The sequence below is a fragment of the Garra rufa genome, chromosome 1 (assembly GCF_049309525.1).
Source record: "Garra rufa chromosome 1, GarRuf1.0, whole genome shotgun sequence".
NCBI classification, from domain to species: domain Eukaryota; kingdom Metazoa; phylum Chordata; class Actinopteri; order Cypriniformes; family Cyprinidae; genus Garra; species Garra rufa.
The window spans coordinates 49779820-49798730 of NC_133361.1; the positions used below are offsets into that span (position 1 = coordinate 49779820).

The 18911-nt window shown below is 39.7% G+C and overlaps 2 protein-coding genes across 4 annotated transcripts in view; both read right to left on the reverse strand.

The window, feature by feature from the left end:
* Positions 1 to 4183: 4183 nt before the first annotated feature.
* coa3b (cytochrome C oxidase assembly factor 3b) lies at positions 4184 to 5023 on the reverse strand. The gene is made up of 2 exons (XM_073833456.1): positions 4845 to 5023; positions 4184 to 4572 (listed from the first exon to the last, which is right to left on the reverse strand). The coding sequence occupies exons 1-2, from the start codon at positions 5017 to 5019 to the stop codon at positions 4466 to 4468; spliced, it is 282 nt and encodes a 93-aa protein (XP_073689557.1). The 5' UTR covers positions 5020 to 5023; the 3' UTR covers positions 4184 to 4465.
* A 2414-nt stretch (positions 5024 to 7437) lies between these two features.
* Positions 7438 to 18911, reverse strand: part of arhgap27l (Rho GTPase activating protein 27, like) — a 49414-nt gene continuing 37940 nt past the window's right edge. For 2 of the 3 annotated variants that reach the window (XM_073842267.1, XM_073842249.1), the window contains 8 exons: positions 18364 to 18462; positions 18173 to 18260; positions 17960 to 18082; positions 17701 to 17799; positions 17538 to 17615; positions 16486 to 16620; positions 9499 to 9604; positions 7438 to 8753 (listed from right to left, as the gene is read on the reverse strand). In XM_073842267.1, the coding sequence (XP_073698368.1) occupies positions 8579 to 8753; positions 9499 to 9604; positions 16486 to 16620; positions 17538 to 17615; positions 17701 to 17799; positions 17960 to 18082; positions 18173 to 18260; positions 18364 to 18462 (903 nt within the window). In that variant the 3' untranslated portion in view covers positions 7438 to 8578. The remainder of the gene's footprint in view (positions 8754 to 9498; positions 9605 to 16485; positions 16621 to 17537; positions 17616 to 17700; positions 17800 to 17959; positions 18083 to 18172; positions 18261 to 18363; positions 18463 to 18911) is intronic. The other variant, XM_073842258.1, reaches the window with a different exon arrangement.

Genomic DNA, 18911 nt, shown 5'->3' on the forward strand with positions numbered 1-18911 from the left:
GTCTTTTGCATTCCACAGGGAAGAAAACAAAATTATACAGGTTGGAAAATGATCATTTTAGGAATATTTCACCCCGAAATTTTAATTAGCTGACAGTGTACTCACTTTCAGGCTTTCCAAGATGTAGATGAGTTTGTTTGTCCATCAGAATAGATTTGAAGAAATTTAAATTACATCACTTGCTCACCACTGCAGTTAATGGGTGCCGTCAGAATGATAGTCCAAACACCTAATAAAAACATCACAATAATCCACAAGACCCCAGTCCATCAATTAACATCTAGTGAAGTGAAAAGCTGCGTTTGTATAAAACAAATTGATCATTAAGGTATTTTAACTTATCACTTCTGGCCAAAACACTAGTCTATAATCCATAATACTGATTCTTCCAGTGAAAAAATCCATCCTTTCTTGTCCACAGACATATTTGCACTTGTAAACAGTACCTGATCTATGCATATTTCTTTCCTGATTCAGATGAGATTACTTTTGTTCTAGAAAATGCAACATTATGTATAGAGGGCCAATATTTTTGGCACACTGGCCAAAAAGTAAGTGTCTAAATGATAGATTTATTAAAACATACAGTTTTTCATGTCACAAGATGCTAATTGAAGGACTAGAGTCATGTGGATTACTTGTTGATTATTGTAATGTTTTTATTAGCTGTTTGGACTCTCATTCTGACGGCACCCATTCACTGCAGTGGATCCATTGGCAAGCAAATAATGTAACGCTAAATTTTTCCAGATCTATTCTGTGATGAAGAAACCGCATATTTTCAGCAAATGTTAGTATTTGGTTGAACAATTCCTTTGACAAAAACTAAAATTAAAACTAAACCAGTAACAAAAAACATTGTTACTTAAATGTTAACTGTAATAAAACATAAAAAACTTATTTTATTTCAGCTAGTTTAACATGAAGTACTAAAATGACTAAACTGAAATCACAATTAATATTTATATAAATGCATACAACAACAAAATAAAATGAAAGCATAAAAAGAATATATATAAATATAATATAGAAAAAAAGTGTATATCTTTCAATTCTGACTTTATAACACAATTGTGAGTTTATATCATGCAATTCTGAAAAAAAGTCAGAATATAATATATATCTCAGACCGCTTGAGTGTGATACCGCATGGCTAATGCCTGAAGCTATGACAGGTGTCACGTGACACAAACTCAAAAGAACGACGTGTGTGTGTGTGTGTGTGTGTGTGCTTATCAGTATGAACATATTGCTGCTTCGTGAGCAGCTGGGCCTCTCTGCCTCCACTCGGTACTAATCAACCCCTCCCCCTACAAGACTTTTGCCGAATCATATCTCACATTAAGAACAGCTTGTTGGATTGCGAGACAACATAAACACGCAACAGAAGCGGGTCATGTGAGAGACGAGATGATGATGTTATTCTCACGAAATAGTGATGGCCCTCATTAGCTTTCTGCCCTCACGCTTTATCTCTGTGCTGGGTGTGTGTGAAGGGCATATGTTCAGAAACAGGTAGATTATTTAAAAGAATAACAAGCTTCCAGCAAAATGCATAAACGCTGGGGATAGTTTACATGCATAGAGGAGTCGTCCTATGCATGCATTTACGATCAAACATTACCACAAAAAAGAAAAAAACACACTTGCCCCTTCTTTTTCTTTTAAATAATAATAATAAATTGTATTAACACATAATTACTTTATTTATTGCCATGCTAGTATTAATAATGATACAATAGTATACAACTAAACATTTTACAAAATTAAAATGACTAGATCAAATCTTTCAGTGTAATATTTGATAGAAATTCTAAACTTTTCCTATGTGAAACCTGTGAAAAAAATCATCTGCTAATGAAATTTCTCAATACATTTGCCTACTCCCTATAGAAGTCCATTTCTACCACTGAATAAAAAAAAGGTAACTGTGAGTTTTTATCTCACAATTCTGACTATTTTTCTCAGGATTGCATGATACAAACTCACAATTGCGGGAAATAAAGTCAGAATTGTGAGCTCAGAATTTTTTTTCGCAATTGCAACTTTCTCGCAATTCAGTCTTTTTTCTCAGAATTGAGATATAAACTTGCAATTACGAGTTATAAAGTCCAATTCTGAGGGGGAAAAAAGACTGTTTATATCTCACAATTCTGACTTAACTCACAACTGCATGTTATAAATGCAGAATTGTGAAATATAAACTCGCAATTTTAAGAAAAAAGTCAATTCTGACTTTATTTCTCAGAATTGCAAGTTTATTTCTCAGAATTGCGAGTATGTCTCACAATTATGACTTTAAAACTCGCAATTGCGAGTTTATATCATGCAATTCTGACAAAAAAAGACAGAATTGTGAGTTTATATCTTGCAGTTCTGACTTTATAACTTTCAGTTGCAAGCTTATATCACGTAATTCTGACTTAATTTCTCAGAATTGCGAGTTTATATCATGCAATTCTGACTTTATAACTTTCAGTTGCAAGTTTATATCACAGTTCTGAGAAAAAAATAAATAAAATGGCTCGACATAAACTCGCAATTGTGAGAAAAAAGTCAGAATTGTGAGATAAAAAGTTGCAATTACCTTTTTTATTTTTTATTCAGTGGCGGAACTGGGCTATTCTCCACCTTTTCATAAAAAAAGCAAATATATTGTGCATTTTTAATTCATATATATGACCCTGGACCACAAAACCAGTCTTAAGTAGGCTAGCACGGGTATATTTGTAGCAATAGCCAAAAATACATTGTATGGGTCAAAATTATCGATTTTCCTTTTATGCCAAAAATCATTAGCATATTAAGTAAAAATCATGTTTCATGAAGATATTTTGTACATTTTCTACCATAAATATATAAAAACTTGATTTTTGATTAGTAATATGCATTGCTAAGAACTTCATTTGGACAACTTTTAAGGCGATTTTCTCAATATTTGGATTTTTTTGCACCCTCAGATTCCAGGTTTTCAAATAGTTGTATCTCAGACAAACATTGATATATTGTTTGTTAAAATAGGACAATGGAAAGCTTATTTACTCAGCTTTCAGATGTAATTTCGACATATTTACACTTACGACTGGTTTTGTGGTCCAGGGTCAGGGTCATATATATATATATATATATATATATATATATATATATATATATATATATAGTTATAGATTCTTGTTTAATATTTATGTAATACTTGAGCTATAACTTTGTTTGAATTGTTGTTTTGTGGTGGCAATACAGGTTAATAAGTTAATAAGCATTTTTTTCTTCAAAATAAAATCATGTTTCATGCTTGATTCATATTGTTTATATCTTGTTAAAATATTGTTTTAATAGTTTCTTGATTGGCTCCTACTCACTTTCATAAATGCCTCACTGTATACCAGATTCTGGCCTTTTTTTAAAGGAAAGGAGGAAAAATTCTAAATTAATTTAACCAATATTACACTACAACTGATAAAAAATACATTTAAAATTAAAATTATGCCAGCTGGAATATTCCTTTAACAACCCCAGTAATAATATTATCAGAGTGGAGAATGTTGCAAAAGTTAAATTTAACATAGCTCTATGGCACACAGATTGCAGACCTTAGGATTGTTAAATACATTATGTACAATTTTTCATTATGACATTTGTGACCCTGGATCACAAAACCAGTCTTAAGTAGCACGAATATATTTGTATACATTGCATGGGTCAAAATGATACATTTTTCTTTGATGCCAAAAAATCATTAGGATATTTAAAGAAGAGAAGTCAAGATATTTAGTAAATTTCCCACCATAAATATATCAAAACTTAATTTTTGATTAGTAATATGCATTGCTAAGAACTTAATTTAGACAACTTTAAAGGTGATTTTCTCAATATTTAGTTTTGTTTTTTTAAATTAATCTCAATTTAAAAAAAATTACCCTTATGACTGGTTTTGTGGTCCAGGGTCACATTTGTTATGAAATTTCCTAGAGTTCTTAAAGACTCTAAAAACAGCCTTCTATGTCGCTAGTCAAGGTACAGTGTGTCCTGTTATCAAGATATGCCTGCCCTGTACACTTTATAAACAAACCAGCTCCTATCACCTCCTACTAATGTGTCTTCACATACTGCCATCTAGTGGAATACAATAGAATACTGTAAAATGGACAGTTCTGAAATATACAATAGCAATATATACGAAACCTTTCAATGTTGATCAACATAGGTTTTTATTCTATTTTAAACCACAGCAACTAACATAAGAAAAGCAGACAAGGAACGACTAATATCAATAAATATATAATGAAATCATTCCTGAGTGCAAAATGCAACAGTTAACAAGTGCACAAGGGCATTTTGGTTTGTGCCATATAATTTGGCCACTCGAAAATGTGTTCATTGATACTGAATGCAAGAGGTCCACAGTCTTAAACATCAAGACAAATGGTAGGATTGCAAAACTGGTATCACTGAAACAGAGGAGCACCTAAGAGTTGGCCCCCGTCCGAGGCCCTTTCATGACGAAGACTTTTGCTTCCTCATCAATCTCATCCATGATTCTCTCCTGCCTCACTGAGAGAATAGTGTAGCTGACTGATGGAGGGGTTAAGGACATTAGGTTATGACTTATGATATTATTTTGGTATAAGCTGAACAACTACAGGCTATTTATGTCCTTATTCGCCTGAAAATGTGCTAATAACATTTAACAGAAACACAAACGTTTACTACGGTAAATAATACCTAATAAAAAAAATTTGTCCCATATGTTAATATTATATATACCATATATACATTTAATGTGCAAAGTGATGTTTACCACTAACTTAATCAAAATAAAACAGTCATGACACTCTGAAGGATACATAGGCCCACCACAAAGGCTCCGATGGTCAGGCCCGTGATCAAATTACGGCTTCGCAGTTGTTTTGAGTGCCTCTTAAAGTATTCCAATTCCTGCTGTCTTTTAAGGAGCTGTTTCTGCGCAGGTGTAAGAGGTTTTTGCGCTGTTGAGGACGCGTCCGGAGTCTTGCCCTCCATGTTTCTCTCGTCTTCTTTGACGTTTTACGCTGCACCAATCAAATAATTCATTTGCGGATGCGTCAGATGCTTTGACGCGAACAACCAGGAGGTGACGCTGTAAGTATGAGGAATTTTTTGGCTAGGACTTTTCATTCTGTTGACAGACACACAGGCAACCCAAAATGTAGTCTGACACCTTGAACATTTCTCACATTATTACAGTTTATTCGCTGTCGTTTAGAAAAAGGTAATTAAATATGACAAGAACTCAGAGTTAAACTGTGTCAGAACAAATTCATCTTGATAATGTCAGATAACTTTGATAGAAAGGTATGTAATGGATTACAAACGGCCCAAAATTCAGACAAAAGTTAGCATGACAATATTTACACAACTATCAATACTTCGTTACCAAGAGATGCTTAATTTTGTTCAGTCTGTTGTGTAAAAAGGTCGCGTTTGCAATTAAAGAAAAAACACTTAAGCAAAACATGGTTATGTCAGTGTCTCAGTAATTTTTGGTCCCTATTTGTATTTTGTATCAGTTTTATTGGTAGTCCACTGTATCAAGAATTTTTGGGTATATGTCACAGTTTACTTTATTTTGCTATCCTTACTTACTTACATAAATGAACTATAGTGTCCTGCACACACTAGTAAAAAAATACATAAATTATAACAAAAATTATATCTGGGTTGACTGTATATGTCAGGCCCTCTTTTAATCGACTGCTATTTCACTACATACAGTGCCTTGTGAAAATATTCATACCCCGTCATTTTTTCACATTTTGTAATGTTGCTGCCTTATGTTAAACTACTTTAAATTACTTTTTTCCCCCACATCAATCTACACTCCCTACTCCATAATGGCAAAGCAAAAAATAGGTTTTTAACATCTGTGCAAATTTATTAAAAATAAAAAAACTGAAAAGATCCCGTTGCATAAGTATTCATACCCTTTTCCGGGACACTCGAAATTTAGCTCAGGAGCATTCATATTGCTTCTAGATGTTACTACACTTCGAGTGGAGTTAAACTGTGGCAAATTCATTTGAATGAGTATGATTTAGAAAGGCACACACCTCTCAGAAAAGGTCTAACAGCTGAAAATGCATATCAGAGCAAAAACCAAGTCCTGAGGTCAAGATAACTGCCTGTAGAGCTCAGTGACAGACTTGCGTTAAGGCAATGATCTAGGGAAGAGTTCAGAAAAAAATCTGCTGCATTGAAGGTTGACAGAAGCGTTATCCATAATGGAAGACGATTGGAACAACTAGGACTCTAGAAAATGTCTGCCAGCCCCCATCCAAGCTGACAGAGCTTGAGAGGTGAAAAGGTGAGGCAAAGAATGGCAGATAATTGCCAAATGCAGATGTGCAAAGCTTGTCACATCATACCCAAAAAGACTTGAGGCTGTAAAAGTGCTTCAACTATGTACAGTACTGAGTTAAGGGTATGAATACTTGTTCAATGTACCTATTCCAGTGTTTCATTTTTAATAAATTTGTAAAATTTGCAAATCTGGTTTTTGCTTTGTCATTACTATGGTGAATGGAGTGTAAATTGATGTGGGGGAAAACTAATTTAAAGCAGTTTAACATAATGCTGCAACAAAACAAAATGTGAAAAAAAGAAGGGGTATGAATACTTTTGCAAGGCACTGTATGTCACCCTGGATCACAAAACCAGCCATAAGTGTCAATTTTTCATTAAACATCATCTGAAGACTGAATAAATAAGCTTTCTGGTTTGTTAGGATAGGATAATATTTGGCCGAGATACAACTATTTGAAAATCTTGAACCTGAGGGTGCAAAAAAAAAAAAATCTAAATATTGAGAAAATTGCCTTTAAAGATGTCCAAATGAAGTTACTAGCAATGCATATAACTACTCAAAAATGAAGTTTTGATATATTTATGGTAGGAAATTTACAAAATATCTTCATGGAACACAACCTTTACAGAACATTCTAATGATTTTGGCATAAAAGAAAAATCTATAATTTTGACCCATACAATGCATTTTTGGCTATTGCTACAAATATACCTGTGGTCCAGGGTCACATATATGACCAAATCTAAAATTTAAAACTTATTTTCCCAAAGGGAAAATATTTCACAAAATTTTGCTCTGGACTTATAATTCTTTTGTTTTTGTTTTTTCTCATTTCTCATGTGTAACAGTTACACACTATACATGACTTCTGAGTAAGACTCTTATTTTAGTCCATAAAAAGGATACCAGATAGCTGAATCTCCTGTCTGCATAAAAAATGTACCCTAGAGTACTAATACTAATGACTTTGACCAGTATATAGCATAGTATACCGTAATGTAATATGTAAAGAATAAAGAATAAAAAAAGTGGCCAAACGGTAATTGAAAGCTGGAAAATATTTCAGGGAACAGTAAACAAAGACAAGAACCAAAGAGTGAAAATGAAGAAACCGTATTTATTTATAATTTCTCACATTGTATGTATCTATAGTCCAGTGATAATATTGGTTCTCTACAATAAATTGCTGTACACACTTTATCTGACTTATAAAACCTTGTATATATGTACTCTTATAATATGAAAAACATTTTTGGTTTTATTGTAACTATTTCCTAAATATCAGTAATTACCAGTGTAAAAACTATGCACATATTTGCATAACATTAAATATGGTGTATCTGTTTTATTTACAGAATGTTTCTCTCTGTAATAAAATGAAGTTGCCAATTATTTCTTAACCATATTTTTATATAAACAACATATTTAAAATATGTACAGCTTTAGTCTACATCCATAGTTTTTAACATGCAATGCAAATCCATATTTTACTTTACTGCAAAAACGGTTCATTATATTCTTTTCATACTTCTATACATTGTACTGCCAGCATTTTAAAACAACATTTCATCTTAGAGACCAAAGACAGTGAAAAATATTAGTCATACAGTTGATTAATAAAACATTTTTTCTCACTCTAAGTGCTCCCTCCATATTGGTGATCAAGCACACAAGTCCAGGGTTTCATCATCAAGATCTTTGCTCAGAGAAAAATTACAAATCAACCAAATGTCCATCCACACTTTGTGAAGGACATTTACTTGTTCATTCAACATTTGCACTATAATCACAAAGGAAAGAGCTTGTTTGGCTAACTGAAGAATGTTGTTGTTCCACAGGAACAGTTTTGGTGAGTAACAATAATATACACTATATTATTCAGTAACATGTACAAGTGTGTGCTCTGTATGTCTAATACCTTTAAAGCAATTGTTGTAAGTTATTTCTTATTGAGGGCTTTCAACTCAATCATAACATTTTGACAAATTACCAATTTTCTTTTTTTATCAGATCCATTTGATCATGTCGGCAGATGATCCCTTCGGCTTTTTGTTCTCTAGATTTCAGCAGTACCAAAAACAGATTGCATTTAAGAACAAGGCAGTTTCTTGAGGTTTCACAATGCTTGGGACAGTCAATGTCCAATGTCCAGTAGACAGAAAACAGTCAGTAACCTTGTTTGTTTGGGAATATCAGAAGATGTGATGGTTGTGTTCTCTTCCTTTCCAACAGGTGATTTCATTTGGTTTGGAAGAGCTCATTGAACTCGTTGAGAATGAGCTCCACGATCTGGTTCTGGAAGACCATGTGCATGGTGATGTTGGACTCCTCCTGTGGCCTCAGCAACGTCGGGCCGAACACGATGGCCATACTTTGGATAGACATGCGGTTCAGCTCACCATGTTCAATCACTCTGTAGGACAAGATGGGTAAATGGTCAAAATTGCTTTTCAGTAAATAGAGTGAGGATGCATTTAGTACTTCTACAGATTTGTGACAAAAATGGTCAGCACTGACATACTACATTGAAACTAATGCCTCGTTTCCACTGAGTGGTACGGTACAGTACGGTACAGTACGGTACGGGTCGGGTCGGAAAACCATGAATTGGCTAGCGTTTCCACTGCCGACAGTACCCTTACTTGATAGGCGTGGTGTATGCCGGAAAGTAGTGATAACGTCACTTGATAGACGTGGTGTATGACGGAAAGTAGTGATAACGTCACTTGATAGACGTGGTGTATGACGGAAAGTAGCTTGACGTCATTCTCGCGCAAAGAAGAAAGCTAAGACCGCAAACATCAATGGAGGACATTCGTGAGTTATGTTTCGCGGTGGCATTGTTTTGCAAGGTGTTGTGTGTGTTTTAAAAATGGCGCCTCTTGTGTTGCGTTGTCGTTCTGTAGCACGCGCAAGTGACGATTCTCTGTCAACCAATCAACGCTCTGCAGTGAGTCTAGCTCCACCCTTTAGTACCGTTCCACTGTGCTAGGTACCACAACGGAAGGGTACCCAAAAAGTGGTACGGTACAGTTCGGCATTTTGGTACCATTCACAACTTTTGATAGTGGAAACGCAAATAAATGCGTACCGTTCCGTTCCGTACCGTACCGTACCGCTCAGTGGAAACGAGGCATAAGTGAAAAATAGGTCCATACTTGCGAAGATGTTTGAAGAGAACTTCCATGGTGTCATGGTTGGGCAAAGGCAGGTTTCTCACTAGATCTCGAATATAGGACACTTTCTGGCTGTAGTCACTCATTTCTAGAAAACAAATACAATTCTTAAGGTCTTAAACATGCACAAATGAGGTTTTGGTCTTGGAAATTAAACAGTGTATTGTTTTTGTAGATACTCCCTAGAGTTTCCATAATAGTCAAGTGGAATCATGAATCATACATTTCAGAGTTCATGATGCTATTGCATCGTTTAGAAAAGAACCGTAGCCAAATCAAATAGCTGTCAGAGCAAATATACATCAATAGTTTTCATGTCAAAAATATATTACTTTTATTTACTCTTATGAAAGAAGTGGTCTATTAGGTACACTACCAGTCAAAAGTTTTTGGACCGTAAGATTTTAAAGAAGTCTCTTCTGCTCACCAAGCCTGCATTTATTTGATCTAAAATACAGAAAAGACAGTTATATAGTGAAATATTTTTACTATTTATAATAACTGGTTTTTATTTGAATATATTTTAAAATGTAATTTATTCCTGTGATCAAAGCAAAATTTTCAGCATCATTTCTGCAGTCTTGATCACATGATCCTTCAGAAATCATTGTGCTGATTTATTATTAGAATGATAAGTATTTACAACAGGTGAGTACTTTTGTAATTATTTAATGAATAGAAAGATCCAAAAGTCAGCATTTATTTAAAATAAAAAGCAAGAAATTCAAAAGCTTGGAGTCAGTATAAGTTTTTTTTTCATAGTTGCTAAATAAAACTTTTATTTAGCAAGTATGCTTTCAGTTTTTGTTTTAAAGTGATGATAAAGACATTTATAATGTTACAAAAGATTTCTATTTCAGATAAATGCTGTTCTTCTGAACCTTTTATTCATCAAAGAAACCTGGAAAAATCTACTCAGCTGTTTTCAAAATAATAATAATAATAATAATAATAATAAATGTTTTTGTTAGCACCAAATCAGAATATTAGCATGATTTCTGAAGGATCATGTGACTGGAGTAATGATGCTAAAAATTCAGCTTTGAAATCACAGGAATAAATTACATTTTAAAAAATATTCAAACAGAAAACAGTTATATTAAATGGTAAAAACATTTCCAAATTGTACCGTTTTTGCTGTACTTTGGATCAAGTAAATACAGGCTTGGTGAGCAAAAGAGACTTCATAAAAAAAAAAAAAACAAACATTAGAAATCTTGACTGGTAGTGTATTTCACGAGTTCGCGCTTACATATAATTAGCCGGAGAATAGAAATGCATGTTTGGCGTGCTGTCCGGTGAAGGGCTCCGAGCTCGGGGATGGCCCGAACCCAGAGTACCCCCCAATAGGAGTAGTGAGAACTCGGAGTGAGGAGATGGGGTGGTGGAGGGTTACTGATAAACCATCAAGTGAATGGAGGTGAGTCAGCTGTATTTAACCTATGGCGCTGATTGACTTGAGTGGGCTCCTCTTGTGCTGTTTACGCTAAGTATCTGACGCGCTTCTCCCGAACTTTGTTAATGAAACATCATTTCACGAGTTCGCGCTTACATATAATTAGCCGGAGAATAGAAATGCATGTTTGGCGTGCTGTCCGGTGAAGGGCTCCGAGCTCGGGGATGGCCCGAACCCAGAGTACCCCCCAAAAAGCAAATAGATAGAAGGACAGCCGCCGGATTAAAGACACCCCCCAAAATAGGCACTAATGTGACGGGGGCTGATGATCGGGAAGTTGGCAGGTAGGCAGGCCAGAGTGCTCTGGTTTGAGGCTACAGTCAGGTAGGCCCTGCCGGCTGTTGATGTTGAAGTACGTGATTTGGGGTCGGAAGGACTACTGAGATGATAGGCGGGAGATTATGGCACGCGGCGTTGGATAGATGAGTCTCGCTTGTGGGCGGCGAGTATGTAGGCCCGACCGGGAGGGCTCTCACCGGCGGGGAGGCAGAATGAAAAGCCCGCCTGGGAGGGCTCTCTTGGCAACGATGGGAGATCAAGACTCCTAGCGTTGCACCAGGCGGGGGGAAGGGAGAGTTTAGCCCCTGGGTGGGGGGGATGAGAGAAAAACCTGCCTGGGAGGGCTCTCATGGCAATGATAGGAGATCAAGACTCCTAGCATTGCACCAGGCAGGGTGAAGGCGTAGCGTTTGGCCCGCCCGCTGGGTGGGAAGGGGAAAATGAACGAACCTGCCTGGGAGGGCTCTCATGGCAATGATAGGAGATCGACTCCTAGCATTGCACCAGGCAGGGTGAAGGCGTAGCGTTTGGCCCGCCCGCTGGGTGGGAAGGGGAAAATGAACGAACCTGCCTGGGAGGGCTCTCATGGCAATGATAGGAGATCGACTCCTAGCATTGCACCAGGCAGGGGGAAGGTGTAACGTTTGGCCCGCCCGCTGGGTGGGAAGGGAAAAATGAACGAACCTGCCTGGGAGGGCTCTCATGGCAATGATAGGAGATCAAGACTCCTAGCATTGCACCAGGCGGGGGGAGGAGGCGTAGAGTTTGGCCCACCAGGCGGGAATGGAAAACTTGCCTGGAAGGGCTCTCGTGGCAATGATAGGAGATCAAGACTCCTAGCATTGCACCAGGCGGGGGGAGGAGGCGTAGAGTTTGGCCCACCAGGCGGGAATGGAAAACTTGCCTGGAAGGGCTCTCGTGGCAATGATGGGAGATCACGGCGCTTAGCATTGCATCGGACAGAGGAAGGCATAGCGCTTGGCCCGCTGGGCGGGAGGCGGAAAGACAAGCCCGCCTGGGAGGGCTCTCATGGCAGCTATGGAGATTAAGACTCCTAGCGTTGCACCAGGCGGGGGGAGGAGGCATAGAGTCTGGCCGGCCGGGCGGGAAGGGAAAGTGAAAGAACCTGCCTGGGAGGGCTCTCATGGCAATAATGGGAGATCAAGACTCCTAGTGTTGCACCAGGCAGGGGAAGGTGTAGGGTTAGGCCCGCCGGGCCGGGAGGGAGAAAAGACCCGCCTGGGAGGGCTCTCATGGCAACGATGGGAGATCAAGACTCCTAGCATTGCACCAGGCGGGGGGGGGGGGGATAGGGAGACCTGGAGTGGGAAGGTTACTTTGGATGGCTTATGGGCCGATGAGGGTTTTGTGGGCTTCTTTGATATGTCACTGGCTAGTTCTGATTTAGCTCTGAAAGGCTTCTGATGTCCATCTTCCTAGGGTTTGGATCTGCTGTTTGGAGAGGCCTTTCTGGGCTGCTGATGTTGCTGCCCCGATGCGAAAAGAGTGGATTGAGAAATTTCCTGCTAGGATGCCTGATGATTGCAGGACGGACTTGAGATGTTTTTTGGAACCAGAAGCTATTAGCAGGTCTTTTGGCTTCGTCTAAGAACAAGGGCTCGCGGGGGGATTTAGCCTGGGTATTTCTGAGGCAGAGAAACTGAAGGATGGACTGGTAGGGTTGGATTGGAGAAGGGAGGTTGAAGATGTAGATGAGGTGGCCTTTTTTGGCTTGGTCTGTCTTGCTTTGTTTAATTAGGAAGGAAATTGTACCGTTATCGTGTACTGTTAAATCTGAAATGGTGGGGTTGGTATTTGGATCAAATTTAGAAGAGATGGTGAGTTCCAAGCATCTGAGGAACCCGAAGAAGGCTAAAATGAACATGGCATCGACTGTCCGGGCAGTACTGAGAGGCTGGTAACTGGTGCGGAGTGTGTGTGAGAGGATGTCTAGCATTATGGGAAGTCTAGGGTAGGGCCGGGTGGGCCTGGATCGTTGAAACCCCTGATCAGTAGAGAGGTTTGTGAGTTATTTATTTCGGGAGAGGGTGCCCCGAACATCAGCTTGTGGAAAAATTGAATGCGCTCAGGTAGCCCTTGATGGGCCCGGCTTGGAGTCCCTTGATCCTGTCGAGAAAAGAGATGAATGAGGTGATTGAGAGTAGGGAAAAAATCCAGGAAGGGTGTGTTGTATGAGAGGTAGAAAGCTTTGAAGCATTTCCACGCAGTTATGTATGACTGGAGGGTTCATGGAGAGAATGCTTGGAGGATGGTGTTGAGGGACGCGTCGAGGAGGGGTTTCAGTGGGTGGTTTAGGGGAATCTTAATCCTGAATAATGAGGAACTGGAGTTGGGGATTGTTCCGCCTCTGGAGCCAGCATCCTGAATTTCTGCCAGTATCTGTGCTCGGATGCTGTGGGCCACTTGGGGAGGCTCTGAAGCTGTGGCATTTGATGGCATGGGCATTGGTGTTGCAGTGAAGAGCGAGTACTGTGGTTGGAGGAGTGAGCTGTAGGAGGCTGGTGGAGGGGCTGTGTGAGACAGCCAGTGCGACCAGGCGCTCGCTTGAGCTGCGAGCCCCGAGCTGACGGCAGAGGGAGGCGGGGCTGTGTGTGACAGCCAGTGCGGCCAGGTGCTCGCTTGAGCTGCGAGCCCCGAGCTGACGGCAGCGGGAGGCGGGGCTGTGTGTGACAGCCAGTGCGGCCAGGTGCTCGCTTGAGCTGGGAGATCCGAGCTGACGGCAGCGGGAGGCGGGGCTGTGTGAGGCGGCAAGTGCGGCCAAGCACTCGCTTGAGCTGCGAGATCCGAGCTGACATGAGCTGGAGGCGGGGCTGTGTGTGACAGCCAGTGCGGCCAAGTGCTCGCTTGAGCTGCGAGATCCGAGCTGACGGCAGCGGGAGGCGGGGCTGTGTGAGGCGGCAAGTGCGGCCAAGCACTCGCTTGAGCTGCGAGATCCGAGCTGACATGAGCTGGAGGCGGGGCTGTGTGTGACAGCCAGTGTGGCCAGGTGCTCGCTTGAGCTGCGAGATCCGAGCTGACGGCAGCGGGAGGCGGGGCTGTGTGAGGCGGCAAGTGCGGCCAAGCACTCGCTTGAGCTGCGAGATCCGAGCTGACATGAGCTGGAGGCGGGGCTGTGTGTGACAGCCAGTGTGGCCAGGTGCTCGCTTGAGCTGCGAGATCCGAGCTGACGGCAGCGGGAGGCGGGGCTGTGTGAGGCGGCCATTGTGGCCAAGCGCTCGCTTGAGCTTCGAGCTCCGAGCTGCCGGGGGCGGGCGGCGGAGCTGAGACTGGTGGCCAAGCGCTTGCTTGGGCTGCAAACTCCACGAGAAAGAAGTTGGTGGCCAGGGCTGCGATTGGCAGACGAAGCGGCCGAATGCTGGCTTGGGCTGCGGGCCCAGGCATTGCTTGAGGAGGAGCTGCGGTGGAGGGCTGGGCTGCGGCCATTGTTCTGTGTAGGGTTGTTTGATTCCGAAATTTTTGGAATCAATTTCGATTCCTGGTTCAGAATCGATTTCCTCACTGTTGTTTTCAATTCTTGCCATTTAAATTGGAGGAAGCTAATTTTGCAATGACTGCAGGATATTGAAGTCAAAGAAAGTAGCTTTCTCATAATATGAAGCTTCATTGTAAAAATATGAAAATGTACAATATTTTTGTAGCTCTGACAGATTTTAAATTGTAATTTGTCTGCATTGCCCATGGAATTAGTCATAACCCAGGGCTCAGCAGTGGACATGCATTTATTGCAATACTAAAACAAGTCATGAAGTGTCTAATGTCCACAGTTCAGCTGAATGATATTTACTTTAACAGTATGCGTCGCACAAAATTAGCAAACGATACAGTGAAACAAAATAAACAACTTTAACAACAACACTAATGTTAGAGCTTGTGGATTAGCTGTCAATCAGGTGCGCTCTAGAGACCACTGATTGGTGCTCTCTGCATTTTCTTTCAGAATTATCATTGGCTGATAAAGGTTAAAGATAGCATTTATATATAGGGTGTAAATAAGATGACGTCATTCACGTCTATTCCGTCGTGCAGCGCTCAAATTTGTGGACAATTATCAGTGAGCAAGAGCCGAATTAATGGGTGTTTCAGACGAGCTCTGTAATGATCGTTTCATTCAGTTTATTTTCATGAATCGCCGAAAACGTTCGGCAACATTTGATGACTAGCAGCTGAGATATGCAGCCTTCGTGGGATGCAGTCTTTCGTTTGACAGGCATCTATATACATAGATATAAGTTGTTGAACGGAACACGGCTCTGAATAAGGAGTCAATTCCCCTTGATGGGATCGATTCCAAACTTTGGAATCGACTCTCAATTCCTAATGCTTCGGAATCGATTCTTTGGATTATTGTACAAGTTAAATAATTCTGTTTTGTTTAACTTGCGTGAAGGCTGGACATCGGATTTTGCCAGCGCTAGTTTCATACTCGCCATGGTCCGTTTCTCTATGGGCGGAATTGATTGCCTGACCGAGCGGATGATGCTGGGGAATCGGCTGGTGTTCTCGCCGATGGAGGCGAGGGCAGGCCGAGGCGTTGTGAGGCGGTCCGGGCCGAGCAGCGGCCGCGAGATGAGGCCTGGGGCTCAATTGAAGCGAAATGCGGGGAAGACACGGTCCTGGAGCCGGCCGGAGGAGAGTCGGAATCGTCTTCTTTTGTGGCAGTTTGTCTTTGCGACGTAGTAGCGGACAGGCGAACCAGTTACTGATAAACCATCAAGTGAATGGAGGTGAGTCAGCTGTATTTAACCTATGGCGCTGATTGACTTGAGTGGGCTCCTCTTGTGCTGTTTACGCTAAGTATCTGACGCGCTTCTCCCGAACTTTGTTAATGAAACATCATATATCGTGTCAAAACTTAAAGGGATAGTCCACCCAAAAACAGTGGGGAAAATGTTGTCATCATTTACCCAACATTTTTCCAAACGTGTATGAGTTTCTTTCTTCTGCTGAACACAAAAGAAGATATTTCTAAAAAATGTTGGTGGCCAAAGTTTCTGGTAGCCATTGGTTTTGACAGTATGGAAAAAATACTATGATAGTCAATGGCTACAAGCAAATGTTTGCTTACCAGCATTCTTTAGAATATCTTTCTTTGTGTTCAACAAATTTAGTACAACATGATGGTGAGTGAATGATGTCCCTTCAAGCCAAAAAGCAATCAATTTAAAACAAAAAAGCATTGATTTCATTCTCTAAAATAGCACAGTAACACTTACGAATGGCAGCGATGAACCTATCAAAAAAGCTGAAGGGGAAAAGAGGCTCAGGAAGTTCACGTAAGAAAAGTTTCAAAGCTCCTGCGATCACATGGATCTCTTCCCACTGCCCGTCCTCTAGATCCAGATCCTCTTCTACAGAAAGAAAGCAATATACAGTTTTACCATATATAGTCAATAAAACAGTACTGTTCTACCACTGCTATGATAGAAACATAAAGAAATAAATAAATAGATTCCACATGAGTTTGTGATTTTACAGCAGTAACCATGTATAGTAATCATTCATCATTCATTCTATCATTAATATTATGTGTATAGCTATTTACCATAAAAAATAAGCTTTCAATTTGACATCTAAAATAATCCTCCTTGTTAGAAGGTTTTAAAACATCGCTTAACAACTATCACTGTAGTAATTTAGGTGTTTTAGCAGATTGTTGTTTATTTCAGCATTCTGGTGGATGTATAAGGTTCAAGGGTTGAAAGCACAGGGGTAGCTCACCCACAAAATGCAAATTCTGTCATTAATCAATCACCGACATGTCGTCTTCAGAATGCAAATTAAGATATTTTTCATGATATTTTTGATTTTTGGACCTGGGAACATTTCAGTTGCTTTGCTGTCTATGCAGGATCAGAAAGCTCTCGGATGTCATCAGAAATATCTTAATTTGTGTTCTTAAGATGAACAAAGTACTTACGGGTTTGGAACGACATGACGGTGAGTTATTAATGACAGAATTTTAATTTTTGCATAAACTATCCCTTTAAAGTACACTGTAAAACATTTTCACCAGTTTCAACTTAAGAACTTAAGTTTAGCAGCTGCCTTTAGATTTTAAGTTAAATCAACTTAAGTCATTTAAACAAGTTATATCAACTCATTTTTATTGGAATTATTAAAATAACTAAATACGTTAAAATAACTTCTAGTTTTAAGCTGATTTAACTTAAAAACTTAAGGCAGCTGCTAAACTTAAGTTTTCAAGTTGAAACTGGTGAAAACTTTTTACAGTGTAAGTGTGATGATGTGTCTAGCTCTTGTTTACCATGATCAGCTTTATATCGCAGCTTCTGGATGACAGCCAGGTTCCCGCTCACTCTGTAGATTCCATCTATTTTCAGACCTGCACCAGGCAAACAGACACTGGCCTTTTGAATAACTTTTCTTACGTAGGAACTCGCAAACAGACCCCAAAAAGAAACGCTTACCCCTTTTCTCAACAGATCTGATACATTTTTCCATAAACTTCGGCACGGTTGTGTTTTCCCGATGACAGAGAGTGTCTAGGTGGCAGCCAAACACATTCTCTGTAAACAAAGACAAACTAAAGGTCAGAATGGTTTACTGTGAATACAAGTCCTCAAGTCTCACTCAGGATTTGCATTGATATCTGCTTGAATTCTTTGAAAGTAAGTCTTCAGTATTTATGGACTGCACTTTCATCACAGCAAAAGTTCAGGTACAAACCTTTGATGTAGCCCTTCTCTTTGACTGACTGCAGGGTGGGCCGCCGCTGGAGGAACTTGCGTAGCTTGGTACGAACACGGCCCTGTTCTATGTCTATGCTACTTGAAGAACTCAGTCTTGTTGCTGTAAGAAGAGAGTTTAAAATACAAAGATGCTGAATTCAATCATTAATAACTGTGATGTGCTTGATGTGCGTCTAAATCAGTTACTGACATTCACTCTTCCTCTCTTTATCTGCAGGCAACAGAGATTTTTCTGGCATATCTTCCGCTTCGTCCTCTGAGTAATGGCCATGGTCCTGCTGTGAAAAATCACAATATATTTCCAACATCATTTGAAGGGCCAACTCAATTCGATTTTGTGTTTTTGTTATACTGTATGTTACCAGCAGGGGCGCTACTCACCAGCAGTTTGATGGTGTCCAGAATGATCTTGTGCCAGTCGTGTATGATGCTGTCTGTGTCATACTGTATCAGATACTCAGAGCCGTGACGTGTCTTGAGCTGTTTAGCAACATGGACAGTATTACAGGCTTTGATAAAAAAAATATAGACCTTATATCCACCTTAATTTTCTTGTAAGAGCCAGCCATTTCCGGAGTCATTTGCTTATTTGCATTTTTTAGCTGTACAAAACAGCTCATTTTGCTGCTTAATATTGCAAACTGGTGTTTTTTTACCATATCTGAACACACTGGTTTGTAGTGCAAACAGTGCACTTGGTTATCCTTCAGGTTATTTCCCTATAGCGGCTAATGCACCGAAAGTCTTGCACATTCATAAAAAAACGGCTTACTTTCCACATTGAAAAATAAGGTGGATATGTTGACAAGAAAATCTCTGAATGCAAAAGTCAACATACTGGTAGTAATCCATATCAAGGCAATAAACATTGAAATATTTGTGCATGAGATAATATACTTCTCAGCTTTACCCCTCCTTAAACTGTGAAA